Raw genomic sequence first — 15,563 nt, forward strand, 5'->3', positions numbered from 1 at the left:
GAAGCGAATTCGTCGAATAATCAAACTGTACAACCACCGAAGCGTTGGCTAATTTCATTAATTAATCGTTCGTACATGGATAATCCTGTCTCATCGATACATTCGCTTTTAAAACGAGTATTCGGAGTAATATATTTATCTATATATCTCATACGTTTTATCTATTCATAAAAGTTAATCTATGCTTACGATACTCCCGTTAAAATTCTCATATCAATATACATGAAACTTCTTTCCTTCTTTATTTTTTATTTTTTGCTTTTTTATTTTTTTTTATTTCTCATAAAAAAAGATTTATACGGGATTTTAAAGGAATAAAATTTACATCAACGATATAAATATATACAACAACGCGATGCTACGTATAGTGATCTCTTACGTTTTTCTTCTCTTTCTTTTTTTTTCCTTCTTTGTTCGTTCTCCCACGAGAAGAAGGAAAGGGGATGAAAAAGATATGAAAGACGAAATTTTCGAAGAATCGATTCGACTTAACATACATACATACATATCGTATGTATGTATGTATACATATGTACATACATACATACATACATACATACATACATACATATTCGACCGAGCTCACTTCTCTCACTATTCTGACCTAAATTTCTTACTTTTATCCTTCAACCTGGCGAATAATCCGTCGTCAAAGTTGATCGTAGATTCGCGTGTAGAAGTTAGCATGTGTCTCGAGTATACTCGAAGGAAACTTCGTAGGAGTAGTGACGTTTAGGATAATAATATGTCGATGAGAAACTATGAGACGTTAATCTATGATAATAACTAGAAGAATTTACTATGAATAGATTTATGGAGAGAAAGAGAGAGAGAGTTATTTATCTATTTAATTGCATTCGTAATCAGTAATACTTTCATTGATTTTATTAATGAATGATCGTAATAACGAACAAGATTTTCCTTAATACTTGTATCCTAAACGTTATAACAATATTTTCAAATATTTCTTTAGCTCTGATTCTACCAGGACATATTTTTTTCTTTCGTTTTTATAAGTCGGGAAATAATAAAAAAGAAAAAGTATAGGTTCTCGTAAAAGTGTCAGAAAAGAACGGAAGGAAATTTCAACACAATGATGTATGCACACCCTTCGTGTTCGTCACTTCGAGAAGCTTCCTGTCCTTCTCTTTCTCTTATTTTTTTTCCTTCTTTTCTCTCTTAAAACTTTTCTTTATCGCTAGGTCAAATTCGACGGCACGCTAAGTACGTAATTCGCTAATGATTTTTATATTTATTTTTATCTTTCCTCTCTCTCTTTTTCTCTCTCTCTCTCTCTCTCTCTTCCTCTCTCCTTCTATTTTTATTACAAATTAAATTGCCCGGCCATGAGAAAAGACAAACCAACGCGCGATAAGAGATATACGCCGAGAGATAAAAATTTATATTCGACTCTCGTTTCTCCAAAATCTCTGGAAAAATAACAACAACGAAAAGAGAAACAGAAAAAAAAGGAAAAAAAAAAAGAAAAGAAAAAGACCAGAAACGTCCTTTCTCTCCGTTGAGATTTTCAAAAAGAGCTCGACTTCGCTCAGAATAATAAAGAAAGAAAAATCAAGAAAAAGAAAAAAAAAGGAAAAAAGAAACGTACGATAGGATGGCTACTCATTTTTGCATCGTACAAAATCATGATGATAATTTGATCGACATGTTAATAACGTAATAGCAATTACAGTTCTAATTAGCTAACGATAGTGGGTAGTATAATACAAAATTACATGAAGACTTCTAACAGCAAATTTCGTCGGATGGAACACCGTAACCGGTGATGGTTCGTATTACGAAGGCATCGTGTAAATGCATAAACACATTATTTGCTTATACCAGGAAATTCTGTAGCGTGTTCGTGGAATGGAGGAGAAACTTAAAAGAGAGAGAGAGAGAGAGAGAGAGATAGAGAGATAGATAGAGATAGAAGATCTTTTGCTGTATGAAGAGTGAAATCTGAATGCCGAGAGAGAATCGATGTACTTGTGTGAGAAACATCCATATGGAAATTATCCCCACCATTTTCCAACCCCCATCTCCATCTCACCCTAATTCTCCTCCGTTCAATGAACGATCTTCTGATGAATATCTCGTTTCAATGAAAGGATTCAGGGACAAAGAGAGAAATAGGTAGATGGAATTCGTCGAAAAAAATGTGGGAAATAAAATTCCTTCAACAATAGTCGAAAACAATTACTCTTACACTTTGTTTCGACATAAATTTCGATGAAAGATATTTAAACGATGTTAGACGAAATTGTGTTACGAAAAAAAAAAAAAAAAAGAAAAGAAAAGAATAGAAAAAGAAGAAGAAGAAGAAGAAAAAATAAAATAAAATACGTATGAAATAAAATTTCAAAATTATTTCCAATACTAATCAAGATCAATCAAATTTTTTGTTTTCAACTTATTCGACAAATTTTCGATGAGAGAAAGAGAGAGATAGAGAGATAGATAGATAAAGTAAATGACGAAAACAAATTTGTAAGATAGAAAAGCAAGAAATAAATGTAAAAGTATTAATGATCGAAACTTTAGGATTAATTAGTTCTGTATGTAATGACCCAAATACATATGTATATATCGAGTGGGATAGGTCAAAGTGATCCATCCGTACGACGACGTTTTACTATCGTGGATCGTCCATAGGTAGTAGCTGGCGCACGAACGACGAGAAGAGGATTGACTTTAATGTCAGGATTAGGAGCTGCAAACCGAAACCCAAGGATAATCCCTATAGGGGCGGAGTCAATTAAGTCGAGCTAAGGTACCCTATACTCTAAGGATATCCCTTCGGAATCCTTGAAATCGCTCTTCAGGATCAAGCATGTCGGACTGCTATCTCGATTCGATCGCATCTCGTCTGTCTCATTCCTATATCACTATTACTTATCTATCTTTCTCTCTTAATCCTTACTTGTTCTTTTATTCTCTCTCTTTCTCTCTCTCTCTTTCTTTTTTCTCTTTTTTCTCAAAAAAATGACAAAGAGAATTTTTAAAAAAATAAATTTATCTCGATAATCAATGTAGTTCGAAGATCATTTTTATCGAAAAAAAATCAGAGATTTCGAAACATTCTATCTATCTATCTATCTATCTATCTATTTTATCTCTTTCTTTTTCTCTCTATAAAAAGAAAAAAAAAGAGAGATAGAGAGGATCTCTTTTTTTAAATAAATTTACTTGGTAATCAATGAAGTTTGAAGATCACTTTTGTCGAATAAAATCAGAGATTTCGAAAGATTCTATCTCTTTCTTTCTCGTACACATACACATACGCATACACATAGACACACACCCACATATGTCGCAAGCTTCCGTAGTTTCTAACGAGTGCAGTCGACGTATTACCACGCATTCATCCTTTGTGCCGAGCCCAAAATCCCAGACTCCAAGCAGCCAACGAACTCCTGCTACGTTCTGCACGCGTTATTACCACGAAGCTGGTTATTTTCCACGTCCACGTCTGCTAGAACGAAGTCTGGGAAATCACGCTTCGTTGGAGAATAACTCGACGAGTGAGCCTGTGTTTCTATCTTTCTCTTTCCCTCCCTGTCTATCTCTATCTCTATCTCTATCTCTCTCTTTATCTCCTATTCTCCTTTTCTTTCGCGTGCCCAAAATTTCACGTACTCTCTCTATCTCTTTTCATTTTTTTGTTCGTTCGAATCTCTCTTACAAATGATCTTTCTAACGAAATTCGTTCAAAAGAAAAAAAGAACAAAGAAAAGAGAGAAAGAAGAAAAAAAAAAAATTAAAATCAAATCTTGAAACCAACCGATTCGCGTATCTTTTATTCTCTTTTTCCTTTCTTTTCTACTCTCTTCTTTCTTTCTTTCGCCAAAGCTTTAAAGATTTTTTCGTTGTCGAGTCGACGAACGAATGAAATTTGTCGTGCAATCGATTCCGAACTATTTCGATGCGCATAACGTGTGCAAACGGATTCGGGATTGATACGGCCCTGAATTCTATCCGCTGTCCGTGAATGATAGCAACGTATCCAGGAAGCGAGTAAAAGCGACGTGAAAGCGCGATATTGAAAGGAGGAAAAACGAATGCTTTCGTTGCTGCATCGAAATCGATATGTGAATACCTATAGTTGAACTTTTCCCTACAGTTGGAACGATAAGATCGTATGAAAAATACCAAGATATATTTTATTTTGTAACAATGCATTCTTACAATTTCTCTTTTCTTCATTTTTTTTTTTATTTTATTAAATGAAAATATCACCGCTAAAAACAATTCTAATAATATCTAACTCGTTGACACTTTTATCTCTTGCAATCGTAAAAAATGCATTTTGTACAATTCCATTGTAAAATAAAAATATTTCCACCGATATATTTCTAATAACAACCAACTCGTTGCACTTTTATTTCTCGCAGATATCGTATCAATAAGAAATGCACTTTTTTACAATTTTGTTTCAAAATAAAAATATTTCCATCGATATATTTCTAATACCATCTAACTCGTTGTACTTTTACCTCCCGTACATATAGTATCAATAAAAAATGAATGCTTTTTGAAAATTTTATTTCAAAATAAAAATATTTCCGCCGATGTATCTCTAATAGCATCTAACTCGTTGCACTTTTATTTACCGCAGTAACAGTATCAATAAAAAAATGCGTATTTTGGACGATTACATTAGAAAAACAAAGAAATTAATATTTCAATCTTTAATATTTCGTTTTATTACTTTCAACGAATCGGAGACGTATTCGTCATTATGACAAGCACGAGTAATTAATGAAATTGTTTGCAGACGTGATGCCTACGAATAGTTCGGAGGTAAAATCCGTGTAGCATATGCTGGTAGTAACTTGTACGTATGTATATGGAACATGGTGGTCTGGTAATTGAATCGTTCGCGAGATTCCGACGATGGTTCTGGATGTTTGACGCGATGTTTAGTACCGTGCTAATTCAAAAGCGATCGCGCGAACGTGGTAGATTAATCTAACCCCCAAATATTAATAACTTCGATTCGATGAGTTCGACAAACGACAATAAAAAATTTTCAATAATTAATGATAGATAAATAATCCAATCATACAAATGTCTGTAGAAATATTAAAATATCAAAAGAGTTTCAATTCTCTTGAGAATTCGTTTAATTATCAAAAGATATTTAAACGTTTCATCTTCGAGTACAAGATTATCTGAAAAGACGAAGCAATTACGTGAAGACCTCATGTCCCATACCAATTATCATTATCATCATTACTATTAATATTATTGCTATTATTATTACTATTAATTATTATTACTATTATTACTATTATTATTATCAATTGATGGAAATTTTTCCGATGAATTTATAACAGCCAACCCTGTGTTAATAACGTTTCCTCGTCGTATGAAATCTTTTAGGATGGGGAAAACAAAAGAGCAATTCGATCGATCGATCGGTCTAGTGGAAAACAAAAAAGAAAAAAGAGAAAACGAAAAGAAAAAGATAAAGTGAAAAAAAAAACAGAATCAATGGGGGATTAGAATTAAAAAGGACGAAGCTTTTCGAAAGCATCTCTGGAAAACTTCGATTGATCCTCATAGGTTTAATGAAGCTGAATATCAGATCAGAATAAATGATAATTTCGAATCTACGAGGTACAGGATGCTCTCTAATGGCAGATCGAATACTCACTGGGATCCTTGACGGCAGTGATGACGAGCCGGAAGCCATTCATGTTGGTGCCCCAGGCGTCGGTGACGTATTTCAACGTCACGAAGTTCGTACGCGTATAAATCGCACCAACGCTGTGCTTCGTGTTTCTGCAGGACAGGTCAGCCTAGAGAACAAAAGAAACGTAGGTATTCGTCAGTACACGTTCTCGTGCATACGTGGTGTGAAGAAAAAAGAGAGAAATAGAGATGCAACAACGTGTCTCTCTTTCTCTCTCTCTCTCTCTCTTTTTCTCTTAAATCCAAAACTTTAGATTTACGAGCGCTACGGTTTTCACCATCCCGTTTCGTCCCAACGAAATGAATTTATTTCGAGAGAGTATCTCCTCGCCATGATTCAACGACGATCTTCTCTGAAGAATAATTTAAAGATATATATATATATATATGTGTGTGTGTGTGTGAAATATTATAAGTATTAATACAATAGATAGATATATAACATTTATTAATAATAAAAACATAGATTCAATAAAAAGAATAACATTCGATGGCATCTGATAGATATGCAAATACGTATATATCATAACTGATCGAAACAGCAAATTTCTCAGAGAAAAAGCACGTATTAAATAAAAAGTACGATAATTAATAACATGATATAAATATAGATAGATTAGGAATAACTTATTCAACGTGAAAAATAAACGAAAGAAATACTCTCACTTAAATTTTCCGACGTAATTTTAATCATTTCGAGTCACTTTTTTTCGTCTCTCTTTCTCTCGGTCCCTCTTCGACTCCCTTTTTCTTTATCCATCTGTTTCATTTTTTTAATTTTTTTTTCTTTCATTTTTGTTTTTTTTTTTCTTTTTTGCCCACCAAAGGTACCTTCGTTATCACGAAATATTAGCCGCTACGTCCTGGCTCACTTAATAACTGTCTTCTTGCCGCCCCAATTAGTGCGAGCGAGCTGCTAAGCCCGGAGCGGATAATCTATATTTAATTACCCCTCCACCCTCCCACGCAAACATATGACCTTTTACAGCTTAAAACATATGCGTACACATACATAAAGAGAGAGAGAGAGAGAGAGAGAGAGAGAGAGAGAGAGAGAGAGAGAGAGAGAGAGAGAGAGTGCATATATGGTATACCTGCCTAATAGTCGACTGCATCGAACAAGCCAAAATAATTAGTCCGAAATACATAGATGCGTGGAAAATCCTAACACCAAATACTAACAATATATATATTCATATACATACGACGTATGTGTATGTATATATATATAAATAAATAAATAAATATATATATATGTATATATAATCACCATATATTTCTGTCTCTTTTTATCTCTCACGTTCGTACTATGTACGTATACTATACAGCAGGAAGATTTGCCAACGAAACTAAACGATTTTAATCCCACACGACTTATCACCTCTTTCTTTCTCTCTTTCTCTCTCTTTCTCACATACATACACACCTATACACACTCTTACTCTTGCAATTTCGAGTTATTTTCAAGCATACTATGCTAGCGATTAAAGGGAAGATTTAGAATGTCACCATGCCGTACGTTGAATTTCTATTCTCTCTCCGACAAAGGGATGATCTTTTCCTAAAGTAAAAATGTCGAGAATAGTAAAAGAGAGAGAGAGAGAGAGAGAGAGAGAGAGAGAGAGAGAGAGAGAGAGAGAAGAAGGTTTCTTCCCTTATCTACGAAGGATAAGGGGAACAAAATTGGAAAGAACTAGATATATAGTGAAAAAGAAAAGAAGAGACCTGGAAAGGATGCCACGAGATAAGATATACATACATAATATTACATTATTATATTATATTATCCGAAAATTGTCGAAGATAATCTCACTCTATTTCTCAATTGCCTAATATCTAATTTTTTAATATTTTTATTTACTCTAAGTCACATGAATAGTATAGTATATCGCAAACATTTTTATTCTAATTTCTGAGCTCTAAATTTATTAATTTTTTTTTCTTTATTCAAAAAACGGATAAAAATGAAAGATAGGGAAATATATGAGATTTGATAGATCAATTTGTTACATTTTCTTCTTTGATTCCTTTATTTTATTCTTCGATCCCAAAAGACCAATAAAAGATAGATAGAAAGAAAGATATATATATATATATATATATATATATATACACACCTATGTGCGTGTATATAAAAGATAGATAGATAGATAGATAGATAGATGGATAGATAGAAAGAGAGTAGAGGAAAGAGACAAGGAAGAAAGCTAACGCGCGTTAGGGTGAAAGGCCCCTTTCCAACGGTGAATCAACCCTCGACGCAAATCGATAAACTACCCCTGTTTCCATTTGTTGAGACCATAGCCGTTCAAAGGTATTCAGAAGCGTTCGAGACAATTTATCTCGGCGTATAAAAGGGTCACAACGATGTGTACATACTTATACCGTCTAATCGTTTGGTTAATCGAGTCGATAAAAAGAACTAATACAACGAGCCGCCATAAAAGAAAAGAAAAGAATAAGAAAATAAAAAAAAAGAAATAATAAAAGGAATAAAACAGTAAAAGAAACAAAACAAAAAAAAATGGTTTAGTCGGGTAACGAGTAATTAAGCTTTCGAGAAATTGCTCGGTGAAATAATGAAGGACCGTTTAGTTTGCGAAGCTATAAACTCTCACGATATTTGCAGTTTCGCAGTGAATGAAAAAGAGAAAGAGAAAGAGAAAGAAAGAGAGAGAGAGAGAGAGAGAGAGAGAGAGAGAGAGAGAGAGAGAGAGAGTGAGAATGAAATAAAAGGAAAATAATAATTTTAACTTCTCGTTGAATTATGCAGAACGATTTCATACAATAAACTGACCGGAAACGGGGGTAACGTTTTGGAAAGGACGTTTTAAAAATATTATCACGATTATTCTGCTCTTTTTCTCACTCACCCTTTCCCTCTCTTTCTCTTTAAACATACTTGCAATTAATATCGATCAAGTATATTATAATTCGATTAATTATTCATCTACGTAGCTTTAAGCTAATGTTAATATAACAATGCGAAATCACGTAGAATCGAATTAAAGGTAAAATAAAGGAAAAAGAAAAAAAGGAAAGGAAAGAGAAAAAAAAATAGGAAAAGCAAGAAAGAAAGACGACTATTTTCGATCGATCGATTATCAAACAGATCTTATCGATATTTTCCTTGTATACTTGAACTGTATACTTTACTCGATGTTCTTTACTTTTGTATGCCTTTGTACCTCTTGAAAGGCTCTCGGAAGAGGCTCTCACGTTTATCATAATTGCATCTCGCGGTTTCTTTCCTCTCCTCTACTCTCTTCATGACTTCTCTCTGTTCCACTCCTTTACTACTTCTATCCTCTCTTTTCTATGCCCGATGAAACTCGACCGACGTTTTTGAGCAGAGCTGAAGAAAATTAGTATCCGGAGTTTAGTTTATCGTCAAGACAAGCATGAATTATGGATAGATCGACTTTCTTAACTTTTAGAAAAGTCATTCGTAAGCTAATGCATCCTTTCGAGTTGATACTTTTCAAAATACTCGATGAATATCTCAAAAAAAAAAAAAAAGAAAAAAAAAGGAAAGGAAAGAAAAAAGATCATCTATCGATCTCTACGAGTTTAACTATTCCTCAAACAAAATAAAGAAATAAGAATACAATCAATAAACTAATAGATTTTTAAGGGAAATAATTTCAATGAAACTTAGACTTCTATGAGAATGATCTTTTCTTTTTTAAATGAAGCATTTAAATCTAAACGAAAAAAAGAACTTGAAAAAGTCTTCCTCGTGTAATATATAATACGATCGATTTAAAAAGAGTATTCGTATTTGCCATTTATATTTATAATCCATTTCATAATCCATACTATACGTCACGATAAAGATTTAAAAGAAAAATTTTTTTTTTTAAATACATTAAATACTTTATTTACAAAAACAAAAAATCGGAATTACAATATTTCGTCTTAATAACTTAAGATCGTAAAATATTTCCTATTACTCGAGTATTTTAAAGGGAACTTAATATCACCGATTTATCGTTTACGTAAGAGGCCATATAAAGAAGACTCTACGATATAGATAGGCAAGCAAGCAAGCAAGAAAGCAAGCAAGTAAGCAAGGAAGCAAGCAAGCAAGAAACTAAGCAAGCAAGCAAGCAAGCAAGGTAGATACAGGGTACGTTTCTTGTGTACGGTATTTCCTACCCGTTCTTCCTGTCTCTCTTCATCTTATTCTTCAACCCTTCTATCGTTTCTCTCGAACGTGCACGATACACGTGAAGTACTACTTAATGGCGTTGTAGGCCAGCAAAGAGCACTAGAAACTGAATTTACAGGTACTCTCTCTTTCTCTCTATCTCTCTCTTTTTCTTTTTCTTTTTCTCTTTCTCTCCTTTTCTCTCTCTCTCTCTCTCTCTGTTTCTCTCTTCTCACCAAAGGTGATCACAAAAAGATCACATAAAGATCAACTTCTTCTCGAAAAAAGAATAACCCAATATGAATAAACGTATTACTTTTCATTCTATAACTAAATGATATCAATGAGCATTTATCAATGTAATTAACGTATTAAAGTAAAAAATTTCTTTGACAATTTTCTAATTATTTATTATGAGAATAATTAAACTTGTCGTGAATAAGCGTTTTCGAAAAGTTTAAATGAGAAATAACAAGAGAGAAAGACAGAGAGAGAGAGAGAGAGAGAGAGAGAGAGAGAGAGAGAGAGATGGAAACGTAAACATGTATGTATGTAATTGGAAAAGCGTTCAACAATATACCCGCAAATCGGTGTTGAAATTACAAAATTAATTACTACATTTTAATGGGCCATGAAACGTTATGCTTTTAGAACGAACATGATTCAACGAGGCGAAATCTTCTCGTTCGAAAATTCCTTGAAAATAATAGCGCATAGGAAGATAATAAAATCGATAGGTAGAATGCTTCAAATCCTTTTTCGAGGAAAAGAATCAAAAAAAAAAAAAAAAGAAGTAAAAGAAATAGAAAAAAGAAACGAAATAAATGAAAGTAAAAAAAGAGAGCGAAAGATAAAGGAGAATCGAGGAATTAAAAGAAAGCTCGATTAAGTTCTTTCCAGGAACCCTTCGAAAAAAATAAAATAAAATAAAATGAAATAGAATAAAATAATAAAAGAATAGAAAAATGAATGAATGGATGAATGAATGAATGAATGAATGAATGAAGGAAGGAATAAACGCATGAAAAAGAAAGTAGGGTATCGCGATAAAGGATCGATCGATATCGAGCTGATGGGCTATAAAGACGAGGATTGAAGGGTGAGAAGGGAAAAAAGGTTAAAAAATAAAAGAAAGAGAAGGGGATAGAGAAAAAAAACAGACAAATTCTAAGGTTTCTAATATCTTTTTTTTAAAAAAGGGGGAAAAAAAGATAAAGTTAAGTATCAAAGTACAGATAATGCTAATGATGCATATTAATGGGCTACCTTATAATAAGTCTTGCGATTTTCTTCTCTCTCTCTCTCTCTCTCTCTCTCTCTCTCTCTCTCTCTCTTTCTCTCTCTCCCTCTCTTTATCATTTTGCAAAGAGAAATTAATAAAATAATAAAAAAAAAAAAGGAAAAATAGTTTCAGACGAATTCGATTCTTTTCGCTTCTCTTTTCTTTGTGATAATATTTCCAAATTAATATTTACATGTTGAGAGAATACTTTGTCAGTTTGGAAACTTTTCAAAGTACTTGGTCTCACCCACACACGCGCGCACATACACACACAACGACAATTCGTGTCTACTTGGAAAGAAAGTTGGAAACTATTTTTTCTCTTCGTTAAACGTGCGATAACAGAGTCGTCGTCTTACTCGTTCTGTTCTCGAATGATAACGAAAAACTTTAAGCATTTTTAAAGAGAGAGGGAGTAAGAGAGAAAGAAAGAGAGAGAGAGAGAGAGAGAGAGAGAGAGAGAGAGAGAAGGCTGTTAAACGTAGAGCAATTATTCTATTCGTAATAGTACTTACGTACTTTGATATAATCGTATCACAAAAATGTTAAAACTTATAATAGAAATCATTATTGTTAAATTAACATTTAACCATCATTCTTTTTACTTTTTAATTGTTTCTTTTCTTTTTTTCATTTCATAAGTACCACGTCGAAAACATTTTCACATACATAATTAACAAGTAACAATTATTCATTTCTTTTAGTTTTTCGAGCGATCATAGAGAATGGATCCTTTTTTTCGTTTAATTATAATTAAATATATCTTTCTCGAATCGTTTATACTTCATATTGACATGTTACCACTGGTGGTACTTCGCACAAACATTTCATAGGACGGAAAGTATTAACTGGTTGACTCAATTTATCACCGACATGCATTTTCAAATTACCAAACATACACATCAAGGACTCTGAAATATATTAGAAATGATCAATCGAGAAATCGTATCGTATCTTTTTTTTTCTTTTTTATCTTCAATATATAAGACATTTCAATAGTAAAAATTTTTCTTTTGACAAAGAATAAAATCGTAATTAATGGAAAGGAATTAATAAAAAAGAAATGAATTATCGTACCGTCCCTGCCTGGTCCAACATCACGAATGACAGTGTCATTGGCATTTTCTGTCGAAACGATCGAACATTAAAGTTTTCATTCGGATATACCTTATCGAATTAATTATTACACCAGATATATTTTTTACTCACGACATCTCGTAGAAAAATTACAATCCTTGTGAAGTGATTGACCATAATAATAAACCGGTGCACAATTTTCATAAACAACACGAGGATTGCGAAAATCTTGACTACAATAAGGACGATTTGGTTTCTTGCAAAAAGGTTCGACGTTCTTTCCTTAAAAAATATCGATGTTAATAATTGTATTGTTGAAACTTTGTCTTCGTTTCTCTTTTTCTTTTTTTTTTTCTCTTTCTCACCTTGGTAACCAGGTTGACAATAACACCTTAAATCAGGATCAGAATCTACTACGAAACGTTCACCGTCGTAATAAATTTCACCGCTTACATTGCACTTCGGTCTTTGTTTTATATCATCAACTATATAAAATAAAAAAAGGCAAATCGAATTTCAATTAAAAATCATAATGTCATTACGAAACACACGAGCACGTTTCACCCTTCTTCGGATAACTTAAAATATATATAATAAACTCACGACAAACTTTTGGTCCGCCACAACATTGACTTGGTGAATGTTTTAAATAACAATTTAAAGGATACCTAATACGAGGACAATCGACTATGGCACATCTAAACGAAGCACTGAAAATAAATGAAAATAAATAAAAAAGAAACAAAGAAAAAAAGTGAAAAAACAGATCGTATCTTTCGGAATCGATACTCGCTCTAAAGAAATTCGTATCGATCATATAATTCGATGAATAATATCATTGAATATTGAAATAACAAAGAGAAATAATTTCTTTTTGTCGTTTACTTACATCCCATCACTTCCTTCCGCGCAGAAACAACCTACATCGCAAGCATTTCTATCTTCTTCTTTCAATTTTTCTCTGATCGAATATTCTTTGCCATTCACGTAACACTTATTCTTAGATCTTAATTTAAGATGATCGCAATTATATCGAACAGCACAACAATCAGATTTGTTCGCATAAACGGGCTTGCAACCCAAACTTTCGTAATATTTCAATGGTCCAGAACAATTCGATTGATCGCATGCTTCGAATAAACAAAATTTAAGAAATAACCTTTTGTTCGAAATTAATATATGATAATATATAACAACTCTTGCTTTTTTTTCTTTAATGCAAATAAATTTTTCAATCTTACAAAAATCGAGATAATCTTCCGAGAAATAATTATAAATAGAATGTAGCTATCGAGATATAGAGAGAAAAAAGAATCGATAAATCTATTCTCGAAGAAACTATAAAAGAAATTAATAAAGAAAGAAAAAAAAATATAATAAAAGTTAAGAAACAAAGTATGAAAAAGAAGAGTAAATAAAGTAAAAAAAAAAGTAAGTAAAAACTAATAAAATTAATTTTTTTATTCACTCCTACGTTCGGATATTCAGATGATACTCCTTTCATAGTTTACTCACCTTTCTTCGCGTAAGTGGAAACGATAATAACGAGAAAGAGAAATGCACATTTCTCAATGAGAAAACGAAAATCACAGCGCGTCGTCATGATTGAGAATCTCGCGAAAACTCAACCTCGTTCGTCGTCTACCTCGTATCTTTTATACTTTCGAACGATCTCTATTACGTACGAGAAGGAGAAACGACAAAGAGGTACATAAATGTGTGTGGGTTGTGTGCTTGTTGCACGAGAGTGGGTTTATATATGTGTATATGTGCGTGTGTGTGAGTGGATATATATATATGTGTGAGTGTTAAACGAGGGAACTCGAGCAGAATAAAAGTGGACGACCAATCGTTTGTTTTATCAGCTGTTAGACGAAGTTTTTCATGTATGTGTAGAAAACCTTTACTTGCTCTTTCTTTCTTTCTAACTTTCTTTCTTTCTCTCTCTATACATATACATATATAGATATTGCATGTATGTCTGTGTTGTGAATATACGAGGGTGAATGAAAAGACAAAGAAAGAGTAAGAGATAGAGAGAGGGAGAGGGAAAAAGAAAGAGAGAGGAAATATCGGGAACACTTGACATTATCTTTATTTTTTCTAATTCAAAACCTTGAAAAAGATAACTTATGATTATCGATGGATATATCGAAATCATTAACTAAATCGTATAAATCAATTTAAAGATTAATGATTTCTACGAAATTTAAATATCTTTCTCTTTTATGTAATACTTTCTTTTCATACATATTATTAAAATGTTTTTTTCGAAAAATATTTAATGGATTATCGATCAATTTCGAACGTTGATTAAACAAATGATCGATTTAATTCAATTCATTTGTATAAATCGTGCATTCGACAAAAATAAAAAATTTGTAAAAAATGTGTTGGCTTACGTCATGTTTTAACAATTTGTTTTTTCGTAATTATTATAATTATTCAAAGTCATAGATATTGTAAATTAATGTGGAAAACGAAAGAAAAAGAAAATAGAATAAAAAAGAAGAACAAGAAAAAAGCAGAAGTTATTTTCAATCAATTATTGACGAGTCTTTTTTCTTCGAATACTCCATTACTTCGAACGATTGAACGATTGATACAAATAGCATGAGAGTTTTTTATTAATCAATGTAAACAAATATGCAGCGAATTTTAAGATTAATTTCATGATCGATATCATCCTCACGTATATATATATTCGTATATGTATTTATGTATTTTATTTATATGCATATATATTCGATAGAAACGAATATAAAAAATTTCGAAATAATTTTTCAGATATTCGACGATGACTATCTTCGGATTATTCTCGTATGATAAAAATGTTATATGTGTACTCGAATAAATTCAATCCTTTATATAATCTTTTAATTTTAATCTCTAATATAGATACGTTGTTTACTACGTTTGTTTTTCACAATTAAGAGTATTTTACGATCTGATAATAATTTCTTATCATTCTAGAAATAGCATATTTCATCTTTATTAATCGATACGCCTATCAATATCTAAATATTTCCACGAGAAAATAAGAGCTAATTATATAATAGTGAATTCACAAATTAGTTAATTTTGCTATAGATAATATTATTATATAATAATTAAATAATATTAGATGATAATGAAATAATACGGATATAAAATATAAAAATAAAATTAAACGATAATGTAAATAATAATTTCGTCATCGTTAAAAATTTTATATACATATATCTTTTAGTTATTCGTCAAAAATGAAAAAAAGAAAAGAGACAAAATATATGAAACTATATCGAAAGCTTTTCTCATATCGATGATCAAAGTATAGAATGGAAATACGATTTTATCGAGAAGGCAAGAACGAGAACG

At 31.9% G+C, this 15,563-nt stretch overlaps 2 protein-coding genes across 5 annotated transcripts in view; both read right to left on the reverse strand.

Moving 5' to 3' along the window:
- LOC122635628 overlaps positions 1-15,563 on the reverse strand; it is a 110,017-nt gene that overhangs the window by 12,834 nt on the left and 81,620 nt on the right. For all 4 annotated transcript variants that reach the window (XM_043826037.1, XM_043826039.1, XM_043826038.1 and 1 more), the window contains one exon: positions 5,660-5,804. In XM_043826037.1, coding sequence (XP_043681972.1) covers positions 5,660-5,804 — 145 coding nt within the window. The remainder of the gene's footprint in view (positions 1-5,659; positions 5,805-15,563) is intronic.
- Positions 11,605-13,928, reverse strand: LOC122635633 (kielin/chordin-like protein). The gene is made up of 7 exons (XM_043826063.1): positions 13,722-13,928; positions 13,096-13,336; positions 12,810-12,916; positions 12,572-12,691; positions 12,339-12,488; positions 12,207-12,254; positions 11,605-12,040 (listed from the first exon to the last, which is right to left on the reverse strand). The coding sequence occupies exons 1-7, from the start codon at positions 13,807-13,809 to the stop codon at positions 11,907-11,909; spliced, it is 888 nt and encodes a 295-aa protein (XP_043681998.1). The 5' UTR covers positions 13,810-13,928; the 3' UTR covers positions 11,605-11,906.

Source organism: Vespula pensylvanica, chromosome 18 (assembly GCF_014466175.1).
Source record: "Vespula pensylvanica isolate Volc-1 chromosome 18, ASM1446617v1, whole genome shotgun sequence".
Taxonomy (NCBI): Eukaryota; Metazoa; Arthropoda; class Insecta; order Hymenoptera; family Vespidae; genus Vespula; species Vespula pensylvanica.